Source organism: Larimichthys crocea, chromosome XVII (genome assembly GCF_000972845.2).
Source record: "Larimichthys crocea isolate SSNF chromosome XVII, L_crocea_2.0, whole genome shotgun sequence".
NCBI lineage: Eukaryota > Metazoa > Chordata > Actinopteri > Sciaenidae > Larimichthys > Larimichthys crocea.
Window position 1 is genome coordinate 21,686,472 of NC_040027.1, and position 15,373 is coordinate 21,701,844.

Consider the following 15,373-nt stretch of genomic DNA (forward strand, 5'->3'; position numbering starts at 1 on the left):
TCATTTATCTTTTGCCACTCTGATCTTTTACACTATCAGTGAACCCTTACACACACACAGAGACATCACACATAGACACTTTAAAAGAGGTTTTGGTGTCTAATTACACTGCATGTTTAACAGCCGGATAACACACAGATATCAACATGTTACTCCAGAACTGAAACTTAAGCCCGTCAGTGACATCTTTCTGTGTTTATTTGGCACCTCATTTCACAGCCACGTGTGCGCACACAAGGCAAAGCCAATTTACTTCCAGTGGAGTTTACAAGAAGGGTTTTTTAAAAACGGGATGAGACAGGAATAAGGAGATGGAATGACAGCCATGAGTTGTTCTGTTATTGAATAAATGACTTAATATGAACATTTGAAATTAAACTAAATTCATGTGCATGTTCTTGTGCTTTTTCTTGTTATGTATCTCTTTCAATACCTCCTCCAATGTACAATCAGAAGACATTGTTGTTGGATTTTGATCCATGAGGTGCTCTGTATTATCCGACAAGGAAACATCACGATAAGTAGTAATAATATGATTTTCAGATATCAACCCATGAACAGTGCGCAAACAGGGCTGTAAGACACTCAGCTCTTTGGTATGCCTCTGTGTATCTGGGTGTTTTAGTTAATACGCTGGAGTTTACATTCCACTGTTAAAGACAAATACCAGAGTCTGATTCCAGTATCTCTTACACTCAGCATATTTAACCATGATTAGTTTTAAAGCCAACAAAATTGAAGTGTTTCCCCCCATCAGAAATAATCAAAAGTAAATAAAACAAGTACTAACAATTAAGAAATAAAAGCTACACTTTTGGTTTCATTTTTCATTCTCATCTAGCCAGTGGAGGTCTTTGACCCAGTTATAGCTCTCCGTGACTTCTTGGTGGCCCCCTCACCGCAGATTGAGAACCTGTGCGCAGCCTGAAACTCATTTCCTGTGATTGGCTAACTGGAAGCTGCGATGACAGAAAGCCCAACACTTTTCTCTACCGGAGTGTCAGTCAGTCAGTCTGTCAGCCTTCAGATCACCACAGACTACTAACCGGTGCGTCCACGTGGATGATCAATCATGGAGCTATTGGTTCGATATCTGGACAGGAGCAATTCAGTTAGGTGAGTTATTGTTATGGATATTTCTAAACACCGCCGTTTAAAAGTTGTTTGTCGTTCTCAAGTGTTAAATAGTTTAAAAAATATAAAAATGTAACGTGAAAGGCGCCTGATTTATTTCAAAAACTCAATAACATAACATGAATATTGTAAAACAACAGCACCAGTCATGCAGCACTTCTGACAGGACCTTTTTTAACACAACACATTCAGCTGGAAATAAACGTCAAATGTGTCTTTTGACTAAATTAATTTCCAGCAACAGTAAAAAAAAAAAAAAAGAGTACCAGGGAGAGTTGCAGGAAAATATCTGTGGGCTGACTGTTGGGAAAATATTGAAAGTGCACTCACCTAACCCAATCTTGGACTTAAACCCAGGTAGCCTCATGAATGCAGGCAGTGTACTTAGTACATGGAGTTCTTCCTGAAAGATATGATGGTGCACTGAAAGGCACATTACTCAAGTAAATCATCATGAAATAACTGCTTTCACTTCTGCTTTTTTTCTCCTTACACTCTATACGCTATATACTGGCTTCTTCTTACTGGAATAAAGTTGAGAGCAATGTACCAATAAAACAGTTTTTCTTTTAGAGTTATATCACGTTTTGCTGCCACTTTGTTGTTTCAGCTCTGTCATGAATCAAGACCTTATTAAAGAGGAGAACCTGAGAGATGACCTGAAGTATTACTTCATGAGCCCGTGTGAGAAGTACCGGGCCAGGCGACACATACCCTGGAAACTTGGGGTGCAGATACTGAAAATCGCCATGATCACCACACAAGTATGTAGATTAAACATAAATCTACTCCAAAGAACGAGAAAGTATAGCTGTAAAATCTGATTTAAAAACAGCTCTGCTATGAATTCACCTTTTTCTGTTTTTGTTGACCCTGTCAGAGAAGTGATAATTCTACTTTATGTGTTTTTAAATTATTAAGGTTGTAGTGCGTTATATTGAAAGGTGTTTCTTATATTATGGCTCATTCATATATGTAAGTGTTGTGGCCAAAATATTAGAAACACGTCAATAATAATATTAATACAGTCCAGTCCAACAACACTGCAAACTATAATCTCAACAATAAACATAAAGTTAAATCAATACCTAATCAAAAGAACATTATCTTTGTAAAGGCTAAATCTATAGCAGAGCCGTTGTATTTATCACATTAGATGAAGTGGCCTGTGAGTGTTTTTTTAGAAAACCAAGAGGACAAAGTCCAAATCTGTGTTGTAAACTGACAAACTGGGAAATGCCAGATAATGCAGTCCATAAATAAGAGAAATCTTTCAAGAAATGTTACTGGTTTGTGTTTTAGAATATTACAGAAAGTATAAATACTAACAGGAATTACTGTAAGCACCTACATAAAATATGAAAACTTCCTTTTTTTTCCTCCCTCCATAGCTCATCCTGTTTGGCCTCAACAACCAGCTGGTGGTGTCCTATAAGGAGGAGAACATGATGGCCCTCAAAAATCTTTTCCTGAAGCATTACAGTGGGATGGACGAGGACGACTACAGTGTTGCTGTATACACACAGCAAGACGTCTATGACAGTCTGTTTTATGTCCTGGATCAGGCAAGTTCAGCCACCTCACTCACGCTGCCTGTTGTTTTTTTTGCTTTTACAGCTACACTCCAAAGCTGAAGAGGACTGGTTGTAATGAGGGATGATAGGATAAGAAATATTTGCATGTTGACAACTTGTGGCTGTTGAAGACAGGGTTAGAAATCTTGTGCTTTGATAAGAAATTACACTAAATCCATTAAATGTGGGTCTGCTTACTTTCAACAACAGACTCTTGTAGACACAAGGCACCCATATTTAATAATATATGATAGTTATATTTAATAATTACAACTTTGATGTTTATGAGCGATATTTGCAAGTAGGAATTTGCTTTTTAGGATAACTTATTTTATCTGTGATATGACGTGAACGCAGCCTTATTCTCAAGGGTTAGTTTGAACTAAAGTGTTAAAGGTTTGAGCGTGCTTTGAGTTAAAGTTTAGCAACCATGGAAATGGGGTTTTTTATTTCATGGAGTGCATCTACATGCACACACGTATATTAATCTTGACGATCAGAAACGTGAACACTCTGATCATTATTATTGTGTAAACTGTGACATGGATGTTTCATAGGACATTAATGTTCACGTAAACTCACTCAACGTGTCTTTCTCTTCCACGTCTTGTGAAACGGGCAACTCCCTTTTTTTTCCTTTTTTTTCAGTTACTTAATATTTTACCAGACTTTGCATATGTTTGCATGATAAGGCAGTTTGCAGATTCTCATTAAAAAAAACATTAACATCCTGGATCAGTGTGTTTTACCTGAGGCTTCTTATATTTATAGTACAGCCAGTTGGACCGGCTCTCTGTGGGTCCCATCAGCTACGCTGAGGATGAAGACGGCAAGCTGCTTCCTATCACCATATGTAAAGAGTACTATAAGAGGGGCAGCGTGACTCCCTCAGATGAGGCCTACGACATCGACTCTGAGCTGGAGACAGGTGAGAGGAAACATTTGTGAACTGATCAGTAAAATCACAATGAAGTGTTCTGTTCTCAGAATTTCTCTCTGCTTTAAAACACCCTCAAACTTAATCACCTGTTTGTGTTTTAAAGAAATAAAAATGTGAAATATAGGTGCACAATGCATTCAATAATTCAAATTAATTTTAGATTTAAAAGGTAAGTCTTTAAATCATTGTAACAGTAGAACCTGAATTACTAGATCATAATTTCATGAGAAACAACAAGTAATTATGTGTCTCACTGTGTAATTGTGGAGGTGTGCTTTAATTTTTCCAGATGTCATATCACACACATAGAAACATTCACTCTGTTCATCTCTTCTTCTTCAGTTTGCATGTCACAACCAAAGACTGCCAACCAGTCGCAAAGCCATAATTCATCCTTTTTTGATCTGGACTTTTACAGGTATACATCACACATACATGTACTGTACATGGCTGCAGCTAACACACATAATTTACTTTTTTATATTTATATTTATTTTTTTTTTTAAAATCTCACATTTTATTTTCAGACTTGTTGACATCAAAATAACCTTCCAGCTGAAAGGAATCAACCTTCAGACAGTGCGTAGACGGGAGTTACCAGACTGCTACTCTTTCTACGTTACGGTACGGTTCATTATGAAATGAAGTGTGCATAAGCAGGTGAACGTTTGAATAGTTTCCATCAGTGAGAGACGATGTGGACGAGTGTCATGGAAACTTTGAGAGACTTAAATCCAAAGATAGATTGTTCTACTGAAATATCTTTCTACATTTTTTAACTAATCTACTTCCCTTTCTTCTTGTCTCTAGATAACATTTGACAACCAGTGTCACAGTGGAAAGGTGAAAATATCCCTGGACATAGATGCTCAGAGTTGTGCATGTCAAGACTGGAAGATATCGGGGACAGGTAAGGAGTCTAAATAAATAATGAAAACAGGACAGATTATGGGATTACAAAATGTTTGCACTGTATAACAGAAAGAAATGTTTAGAGAGGGGTACTATTTACTCATTACTGTAATAAAAGGAATATATTTGTCTTGTCCTGAAGTACCGGGAAAAAAACAACATAAGTGAAAGAATTTGAACATGTGTACAGTTTATCATTTAATGTTAAAAACTACAGCACTGTGGTTATGTCACATGTAAATACTTCTATGGAGTTAAATCATTTATTTCTGCTGTCCTAATGGAGTTTACTGTTGACTGTTTATGAGGCGTTTTCCCATAAACTAGTTATCAGTAGTGTGTAGGAGTTATGTGAGAGATAACCACTCACACTCACACACATTTTGTCTCTGTTTCAGCTCAGAAGAACACACACTATCTTCTGGTGTTTGATGCCTTCGTCATTTTGGTCTGCCTCACATCAGCCGTGCTGTGTACCCGTTCCATCATACTGGCTGTCAGGTTGCTGCAGGTCAGCTGTTCACTCTCTGTTTACACTGTACACATATCACACAGGGAATCTTTTATTTTTTTCTCTCACATCAAGTCTTTCCTGTTTCTACTCTTTGGTCTATATTCCTTATGTGTCAGTCTTTAATGTTACAATAAGCACAGTCAAATTCATACATTTTTACAACATCACATGTAGATTCCCAATCAGCAGGCATTTTGTTACTAATAATGTTGTCCGTCCAGAATTGACATTTATTTTTTACATTTAATTAATTTGCATTGGTGTGTTTGTGTGTTCAGAGATTCTCCAGATTCCTGCACGAGAACTACAATCGTAAAGTGTGTGAGGATGACCAGAGTGAGTTTCTGAATGGCTGGTATGTGCTGGTTATTGTCAGCGACCTTTTGGCCATAATTGGATCCATACTGAAGATGGAAATACAAGCAAAGGTAAAATGAGTCATGTTCTTCTGTTATAGTTACAGTGTACTGACTTGGATGCATGTCATTACCTTTGTTTTATATTAAGTAACTGACAAATAAAATGCTGGGAGTGTTCTGTGGACTTTGGAGTGAAAAGACTCTAGGCATACACTAAAGATCCGTTTATTTTAACCTGACTGTCCGTTATTTTTATAGCCAACGTGTCATAAGGTTTTACTGTTGAGGATGACTCTTGACTGTAAAATGTGTATTTAAAAGACCATTATCACAGCAAATATTTTGACTTGTCAAAACAGGAAAAGCAGAGACATTTTATGTTTTTAATGATTAACACTGTTGGAAGTGGCTCCGTTCCAAGGATCACCTGTTCCTTTGCTTTGACAAGTCGGAATGTTATGTGTGTTTAATTTGCCAAATCAAACATGGCAACAAATAAATTATTAAAAACAACTTAATGGCTTCTAAGTATCGGGTTGGGGTGGTACTTTAAAAGGTTGCAAAGTATTTTAATAGGTTTACGTCTGAATAGAATCATTTCATTTATTTACAGTAAAGGGAAGTTCAGATTTATACCCATAAAACTTAGTCCTCAATGACATATCTGTGTTATAACCATTAACATAAGCAAAATGTCACATTATGTTACACAGTAGTTAACTGTAGTAGTTAACTATTGATAGGATGTTCCCCTGTTGCGGTTCCACATTGTACTTTAAACCCGAATAAAGAATTTTATGTATTTCGTGTCAGTTTACCATCTGTTGCAATAAAATCATATTTATAGTTGTGTGATATTTTTTTTCCCTCTCTTGCAGAGTCTAACCAGTTATGATGTGTGCAGTATCTTCCTGGGAACATCTACATTAATGGTGTGGGTCGGTGTGATCAGGTACCTGGGATATTTCCAGAAATACAACGTGAGTCTTTGAACCTTGGTCTCTCATTGAACATGGTTTCTCTGCCCACAGTTAGCCAAATCTGGTTTTCTGGTTGTCCTGTAAGTAAATATAAATGTTTAAATCTCTGGGCGAGCCACAAACAGCCAGCTGTGTGCGAGAAGAGTTTGAGAATTTGTATAGGTTAACTACGGTGGATGCTAGAATCAATAATGCTTAACTTTTTTATTGTAAATCTAAGATGCACAAATTCTGATCACAGGTCTTAAAATGTATTTCTGCCGAATGTCTAATCGAATGTCTTCCACTATTCTTTCATTAGTCAGTTGTGACTAATCAATTACTTCATGTCTTCATACTTTCCTGTGTGTCTAGGTGTTAATTTTAACCATGAAAGCAGCCTTCCCCAAAGTCCTGCGTTTCTGCTGCTGTGCCGGCATGATCTACCTCGGCTACACCTTCTGCGGGTGGATCGTACTGGGGCCATACCATGAGAAGGTAACTCTTTAACTAGTTTGTGTGGAGATGAGCATATGGAGGCCTGGGAATCAGCGAGATTAGAGAAGTTAGTTTTGTTATGGCACAAACACTGTTGCTAGTCTGAATCACTACACCGGCCGTTATTATTTGGGGTGTGTTGAAATCAGGAACTATAAAGGCTCTTTTTTTTTTTTTTACTGACTTTGCTCTTATTTTTTTTGGCAGAACTGCTGAGGCCACAAAAATATTGTATTAGGGAGCTCCCAGATATGTATGTGTGCACGTTTAAATTTGGTTGACACAGCATTCTGTGAATGAACACAAGCTGAAAAAAATCTGTCATTACTCACGTCACTCAGTAAGTCCACACAGATTAAATATGGGGATTCATACAGGAAAACTTTTCATTCATAATTACTATGTACAAAGTATCTCCTTAATTTTAAAAATAAATGACTGTGCATCACATAATTTCACCATTTTAACCTTTTTAAAAGAACTAATGCAAGTGATTAATGCTATGAACCATTTAACCTCCTATAAAGGTTTTCTCAACTGTTTAATTTACAGAAGGATAAACATCTTTGTTAAAGACTTATTTAGCCTTTTACTGTTTGATATTATGTCCCAACAAAATGTATAGAAAAAAAAAATCTCAATTTTAAAAACCTGAAATTGTGACATGTGTGTCAGCGGAAGGTGCAACTTAAACACTTGAAAGAACTCCCCAGAGTGAATTGATTGCACAACGTTTCAGTCCATCTGACCTTCATCAGGTATATGAGCAGTGTCACAATACGTAAACAGGAGCTGCCTTGATTATTCAATCATCGGGGGTCTGAAGAGTGTTGTCCGGCAGGTGATCATGGCTTAAACCACTCAACCGCTGATCTGTCAGGAAAAACTCCTCACAGGTCATCAGAAAATGATAAGAGAATTAAAAAGCAAACACACTAAATTATACTTAATATCATAAATCTTAGTGGTTAGAGTTCTTTTAAATTATTCACAAACTGCAAAACCTCCTTTATCACAAGCAGCCACTAGGTGTCAGTATATGTTCTGTGCATGAAACTTCCAGCTTCAATGAGAGCGGCTTTGGGTCCAACTTTTGAAACTCTTAAAACAGGAACACAAACACATATCCACACTCAACCTTCGTTTTTTAAAGTATTTTTAAGGGGATTTGTTTCTCTTTTTATCAGACAGAGGACAGCAGAGAGCACACAGATAAGAGGAGTAACAAAGGTCCCCCTGAAGAACTCAAACCTGGGACATTGTGATCGAGATTTTTCTGGCTACACTTAATGACGTGTGATTTTTAAGCAATCTTTTTTTGCTGTTGTTGTGTTAAACAGATCTTAACTGTCAGTCCGCATTCAGATGGAGATCCTTGGATAGCAAGTGCCACCAGGAGAAAAATGTGTGTTTAGCTGTCTGAGCCCGTTAAGATAAATTATTTACGGAAGTCCGAGCATGCAGAAGCATCTAAACAAGGCAGTGCTCATGCTGTAGGAGAGACAGATGTGAGATAGGCTGAGATCACCCGCCCTGACATCTCACCGCCTAAATGGAAGTTTGTTGATAATCCTAAAGTGAAGAGGAGTAACCACTGTAAATAAGTTGTGGAGTTTTCAGGTCAGTTTACCCGAGGATGCTGATGTTTCATGGATTGCAGCTCGACTGACACCTGTGGGGAGAATCCTATCCAATAACAATGCAATTTTATTCACAGCTTTAACTGTAAATGGTGCACAGGATGAGTTATTAAATGCACGTATGTTTTTATATCAACCAACAGGAAAGGTTTAATCACTTTGCATCTTTTAGTTACTGGAAATGAAAGTGATTCCTACTCAAGCTAAACAGATTTCAGTTCCTTGTCTGGCCAACGCTGAAGTCAACTGATACTTGGTCACGATATTTACATTGCGGTGGCTGGGGGAGTCCCCTGTAGCGTTCTGGCAGCCCTTCCAGGCTCCTCTGTGTATTTATGAAGGAATAAACAGAGGATGTTCGAGGACTTGCCATCCCACACGTCTTCAAGTGCTGTGCCATGAATCCATGCGGACGCAGTGGGATGTTGTATTAAGATCCTATCACATTCTGGAGGAACTTCTTTCATAATGTTCGTGCCTGGTTTTCAAGCTCTCCGTCTTAGCCATCTGTCTCTTTGTTTGCCTTTCTGTCCTTATCGTCTCCATCTGTATCCACCATCATGCTTTCCTCTGCACCTCCTTTTTTGTAACCCTATCTCTGTTCGGGCCAAGTGCTGTTAAAAAAACAAAAATTATCTTAAATCTACAGTCAAGATGTTTATTGGAAATTGCACAGCATATAGGTACAATCTGATTTCTGAACTTGGTGAACATGTTTCTTATGAACACATGTATTGTGCTTTTTCATGTCTCATTTATTAGGAATCTAAAAAGTAAATTGAAATAACTCACTTTTATTTTGACTTGTCGGAAATGATCATCATTTGATCTTTGATCAGTTGTTAATTTTTTTTTTTTAAACAATTATCGAACGTTTCCTTGTTCCAGCCCCTCTGAGGATTTTTTTTTTTGCTTTTGTGTCTTTACAGATCTTAGAATTTCATACTGTTATTTATTGATTTGTTGTGTGTCAATTTGGACAAAATGAACACATTTAATAACATAATTAACATTTGGGCTTGTGACCTCTTAAATGAAGGTTTCTTTTATTTAAACACGTTTTGTAAAAGTAAAGACACTATGGAATTCACAAGCAAAAATCAAAGATTAAGATAAAAACATCCCAAAAAATTGTTTGTGTAGCAGAAATGTATTTTCAAATATATCTCCAAATGCCCCCATGATAACTGTTTTACAGAATTCTTAAAATCCAATCTGTCTCCTCTTCCATCTCTCTAGTTCGAGGGCCTGAGTCGTGTAGCAGAGTGCCTGTTCTCTCTGTTGAACGGTGACGACATGTTCACCACCTTCGCACAGCTGAAGGACAAAAACACTTTGGTGTGGCTCTTCAGCCGGGCATACCTCTACTCCTTCATCTCCCTGTTCATCTACATGGTGCTGTCGCTCTTCATCGCTCTCATCACGGACGCCTATGAGACCATCAAGGTATTTCAAATCTTCTTCTCTTCAATAACAGAAAAACCACGAGGAACATTTAACAGTATCCATTTAACTGTTTTTAAAATGTAAACTCTGGGATATTATGAACATATCAGTGAGCAATAGGAATGCAAATTGGAGTTGAAACGATTAGTAGATGGAGTGATAAGTCAGTTTACAGAAAAGTAATCTGCAGCTGTTTTGATGATCACTTCAGTAATTTTTCAAAGTTAAAGGTCCCAGCAATGCAGATGTTGGGATTTGCTGCTAGATTTTTGTCATGTATGATGGTAAACTTAATATTTGTATTTTGGTTTGATGGTTGGATTTATTTATTTATTTATTTATTTTTTCTTTATTTATTAAAGATGTTTTTAAGAGGCTTCCTTAGGCTCTGGGAAATAATGTCATTTGTCATTATTTGCATTTTATAGACAAAACAATCAATCGTGGAGATTAATTAGTAATGAAACTGTTTGTTACAGCTGCAAATGCAAATTTAGCTGCCGTTACATCATTCTGATGGTCAGGAAATACTAGCAAGCAAAGTTTGGAAAACTTAGACAAACGTTTAGCTGTTTGTTCCATTCTTTAGTATCAAGTTTTTAAAGCTAAATCATACTGTCCACATGACCATGAGGCTCTGCATGTCCACATATAGCCCAAAATATTTGACTGCATATTCAGTTTCTCTGTTTTAGATCAAGGTTCAGGTTTATATTCAGAAAAATGCTTAACTGAAAACACACACCAGGCTCAGTTTCTGTAGCCATCAGTCCATTTTTTTTTTTCACTACGAAAGATTTATCCCAGACAAGTGAGTACAGAAGTCACTGGTATAGAATAGTTTAAAGTTTGCCATCGAACTATTTTGTGTGTGTGTCAGAGCCTCAAATGTCTTTGTGTTTTTTTTTTGTTTGTTTCTGTTTGTTTTTTTTACACCAACAGAACTACCAAAAAGAAGGATTCCCGTTGACGGACCTGCATAAATTCCTCAGAGAGCAGAAAGATCTTCCTGTTGAAGAGGAGAGCAGTCAGACAGACGTTCACGTTAGACACTCTGTGTTCTGCTGCTGCCAACGGTATGATGGTGTTCACGGCCATGCTATGATGCTTTTTAATTAAAATTAACCTTAATTCCACACAGTCTGCTCACGCATGGAAGCTACACTGTGCAAACACGACATTCCCCATCACTGACACATGAGCGATGTTGCGGTTTATGTTCTTTGCTCAGTGTGGACAGTATATTAGCCAGCTCGTTCTCCTCTACTTGCATTTTCACTGTTGATTTGACAGTTGACAACCTGCCCGGTAATTTCATCATTCAGGCTTTTTGACGCAACAATAAGACAATTGTTTGTCAGCTATTAGAACTTTCTGGCTCGTCTCAACTTTCACGGGAGGTTTAGTCAAGTTATCCTCCTCGTGACCGTAATAAAATCCGTCTGTGATTTATTTACTCTGATATGCTTCAACCGTGGAGTAATCGACTGATCGTCGCAGCTGTAGAAAGATGTGTCAGTGTATAGTGGTATAGTGGTCAGCCCCTCAAATAAAGGAAGAAAAATGACATAGGCTGTGACATTTCTTTGCATCGTAAACCTCAGTTTGCTTTCCTTATTCTTTGTTGCCACAGCAAGACATTGTATTCTTTTTTCTATACATCCCTGTTTTCTGCTTCTCGTATTTCTCCATACATCCCTGTTTTCTGCTCATTCTTTCTCTGTGAGCCAATCTCTATCATCAGCAGGCAGCAGACTGGAGCGGAGTTTCCTCCACGCTGTGGTTTGGCTCGGTCTTTCGTGGTCTGAGAGCAATGAAATTAGTGGTGGGAGCTATGCAGACACACCCAGTGATGGGCTGATTACAGAGAAACTGAGGGTGGACACTGGGAAGAACACCCCCCCACACACACACACAGCCATCGCTCCTTCTTTACTGTGTTGCCTCCCAAAGAAACAGGCCACAGTCAACACTCAGTTAAGACTCAGCCAATTGAGCCAGAAAAGTGTTTTTTTTTTTTTTTTTTTTTTTTTTTAAGCCCTGTGGTTAATTAGGAAGAGTTATTTGATCTGAGCGTGATTGGTGAAAGTTTAACTCCACTTGCCTGTTTTTAATGTGGTGTACAGTATAGTTAAATGGCTCTCTGATGTGTGGTTTTGCTTTGTAGAACAAGCTTCCCCTCTCTCAACACCATCATGACATTTCTGACGATCATTTCCTAATACCTTTTTTGAATAACAAGTTACATTTGTTATGTTTTATTTCACCACCCCCATTTTTTTTTTTTTTTTTTTTTTTTTTTTTTTTTTTTTGTAAAGTCACTGCTTCCTCTTTAATATCTGTTTCTATCCACCAGAAAAGTTACTAAGCCCAACCAAAGGCAGCACTTCACCTGACTTGCGGCGAGGTTACTTCAGTCTTTGGTTCTGCATTCATAAACATTCATAAAATGTTGTAACTTTTTAATATATTCAATTTCCCTGTTTTGGATCAATTAAGTTTATACTTTAGAAAAGTCAAACAAATTGCAAACACACACCAGATTTAGTTTCTGTAACCATCGCCATCCGTCCAGATAAAATGTGGTGTTGTTTATCCCAGACAAACAACTACTGTAGTCATTTGTATAGAATTGTTTCCCATCAAACTATTATTTTGTGCGTGCTGGAGCCTCAAATGTTTGTACACACTGTAAATAATCTTTGAGTCACGTAATTGGTGGAAAAGAACTTGAATACAGTTAAAGATGGATGTTTTCTCTTAGTTTTCCCGTAGTACGTATCAGTTTTTCCTTTCAGGACTCTTCATCATTACTTTAACCAGGCATTAACACTCTTGAGTGCGGTCTGTCCTGCATGATCCACAGCCGTTTTCTATCACTGAGCCATCCGGTTTTCCTGCTCTGGATATCTGAGTGTTTAAGGAAGTTAGGTCTCAGTTACAGCGCCATTATGTAATAATGTGTAATAGTGCAACGTAATGCAAAGCAAGCTAATTGAACATTCTCTGTGGAGACGAGCACCGAACTGGGCTGTCTTTTCGCCATTAGGAGTCTTGTCAAATTACACAAGCATCTACAATTGCAGTAATTTGCAGCCTTTGACCTGACTTAATTTCATTTCTACAAGTATCTTTGTGTCGCCACGCTCACAAAAATTAGATCAGTGTTCTCAGCAAACATGTTAATGTTTTTTTTGTTTGTTTTTTTTACTGGATGAAATTTCATCTGCATACAGTTAGCTCCTTCCTGCTGTTATCTTTGTCTAGAGTAAGTCTGCAGTTATCTTAAAAGCAAATGTCACCTTCTGTTTGGATTTAAAACCTGTAATTTGGAGCCAATACATCACATTTGTCAGCTGAAATGATGCATTATGACTCGAGTAAAAAAAACTAACTGTCACTGAAATAGCTGTTTGAAATCTTTTACAATGACACAAATAATAACATAATTCCCCTAAAACTGGAATGCATCTGCTGCGATTCACAAGTTGTATGTGCTACTCAGTATAATAGAGCAGCTAAGGCAGACAGTGGATATTATTCTCACAAAAGGGAGTGCTGAACTCTGCACTGAGGCAAAGTAAACTAAAGTTTTGCTTTCCAAAAGAATGACTGAACGTCCTGTATTCACATCCTCAAACAGCTGCAGTCGAACAGAGTCTGAACTAAACTCGGCTTCAAAGTGTTCTGCTTATTGCAGATTATAAAGATGAAGGAAAAATGCCTAATTGTTTACAGATTTAATGCAACAGGAACATAATTAGCTGTTTCTTTTTGAGAGCAAACAGCCGAACACACAAATGTGTTCAAGGCGCACGGCGACAAGGCTATCATTTTCAAAGTGCTTGTTTGGGGGTTTTATTCTCAGAGTGGGTACGCACAGTCACCAGAAATCCAGACCTCTTCCTGCATCGCTTTTTTTGTTGTCTCTCTTTGTGTCAGGGCCAAATCCTTCACGCAGGTGGAAGCCCAGAGAATAAAGAGGCGTGCTTGTGCTTGCTTGGATTATAGGAACTGACTTAACGAGTGAACTATGACTGTTTAGGAGAAAAAACAAACAACTCCGAAATGGTCCGAGATATTAGTTTCACATCGAATCCATTGTATCAAAGCACAAAGTTCTACTGAAGCAGGAGCCTGTTTCAACAAATGTCCAGCATGAGCTCATTTTCTTCCGCATTCTTTGTGTTAAACGCATTTAAATGTTCTTCAATTTGTTGCAGACATGTGAAACATGAGGCTGCCACTCCTGTCGATCTGCTTGTGAGCAGTTTGCAAATTGCTTTTGTGAAACGTGCCCTTGATTAGTTGAATTTTTGAGTTTTAATAAATAATCGTAATCAAGAGACTTGAAAGTTTTAGAATATATAGATGAGTGACCAATTTAAAAAGGAAAACTTGAATGAGTGGAGAAACATAGAGAATGCAGATGCTATCCAAGGCACAACGTGTCACTGAGACGTTTGCATATGATGTGAATCAGATGCAGTCACCATATCTCAGACCAATTGAACACTTATGGGAGATTCAGTATTGATGTGTCAGACAGCTCTCACTTACATCACAGTTAGGGAATATCTTTTAGAAGAACGACATTCATCCCAGTAAAATTAAAACAGTTTCAGAGACTTGTGTTGTCAATGCCAAGGTACTTTGAAGCTGTTCTTGCAGCTTGTGGTGGTTCAACACTTTAAATAGTAAATGATATTTAACTTGTGACACAAACTATGTTGATATATTGTTGAGTGATTTACTGATGCGTACATTATCCACCCCTATCAATGGCCTAAAGTAAAGAACATGTATGTTTATCTTTATATGATGATTGGATGTCTCATGTTTCTTTTCGATCATTGTTGTTGCAGAGTTCCTGAAAATGACGATGTCATACTAATCAGCTGACCGCTGTCAGACTGGTTCAGGGAAGAGGAGGATTTTGGTAACGGGACTTCACGCGTCTGATTCAGACTTCAAGACCAAATGCACTGCACAAATCCTGAAGGGGTTTATAGAGTTGCTGTTCCAGGAGGAAGAGTTTTGTCCGTTCCCCCCCTCTTGAACATGAAGCTGGAGCTTGAGGTTAAGCTGGGACTGGAAACATGAAGTTATATTGGAGTTCAGGATACTGTTGAAAAGTTTACAGGGCCTTTGTAAGGTCTGCACAAAGAACTGGATTCAGTTTTGTCTGCAAATGTTGATGTTGTGCAACATTATGGAGTGCTGAATGTCATTTATTTCTAGTGTTATAGTAAAGATTGAAGTAAAATGATTTTTTTCATCTGTCCATTATTTAATAATTTGACAATAATAATACTGTCTTAGTCATGTGTTCACATTCAACTTTTCTTTCATAATTTTGAGTGAGATTGTCCCTGGGGAGAATTTGATATAAAATGT

The 15,373-nt window shown here is 37.6% G+C and overlaps 1 protein-coding gene across 1 annotated transcript; it reads left to right on the plus strand.

Annotated features, from left to right (window-relative positions):
• The first annotated feature begins 904 nt into the window (after positions 1–904).
• On the plus strand, positions 905–15,245 carry mcoln2 (mucolipin TRP cation channel 2). Its single transcript, XM_019258958.2, has 14 exons — positions 905–1,116; positions 1,745–1,898; positions 2,526–2,699; positions 3,480–3,636; positions 3,991–4,066; positions 4,176–4,272; positions 4,459–4,558; positions 4,959–5,071; positions 5,353–5,502; positions 6,312–6,413; positions 6,768–6,890; positions 9,770–9,976; positions 10,919–11,052; positions 14,842–15,245. Exons 1-14 carry the CDS (start codon positions 1,073–1,075, stop codon positions 14,876–14,878), a joined length of 1,668 nt encoding a protein of 555 aa, XP_019114503.2. The 5' UTR covers positions 905–1,072; the 3' UTR covers positions 14,879–15,245.
• Positions 15,246–15,373: the final 128 nt, after the last annotated feature.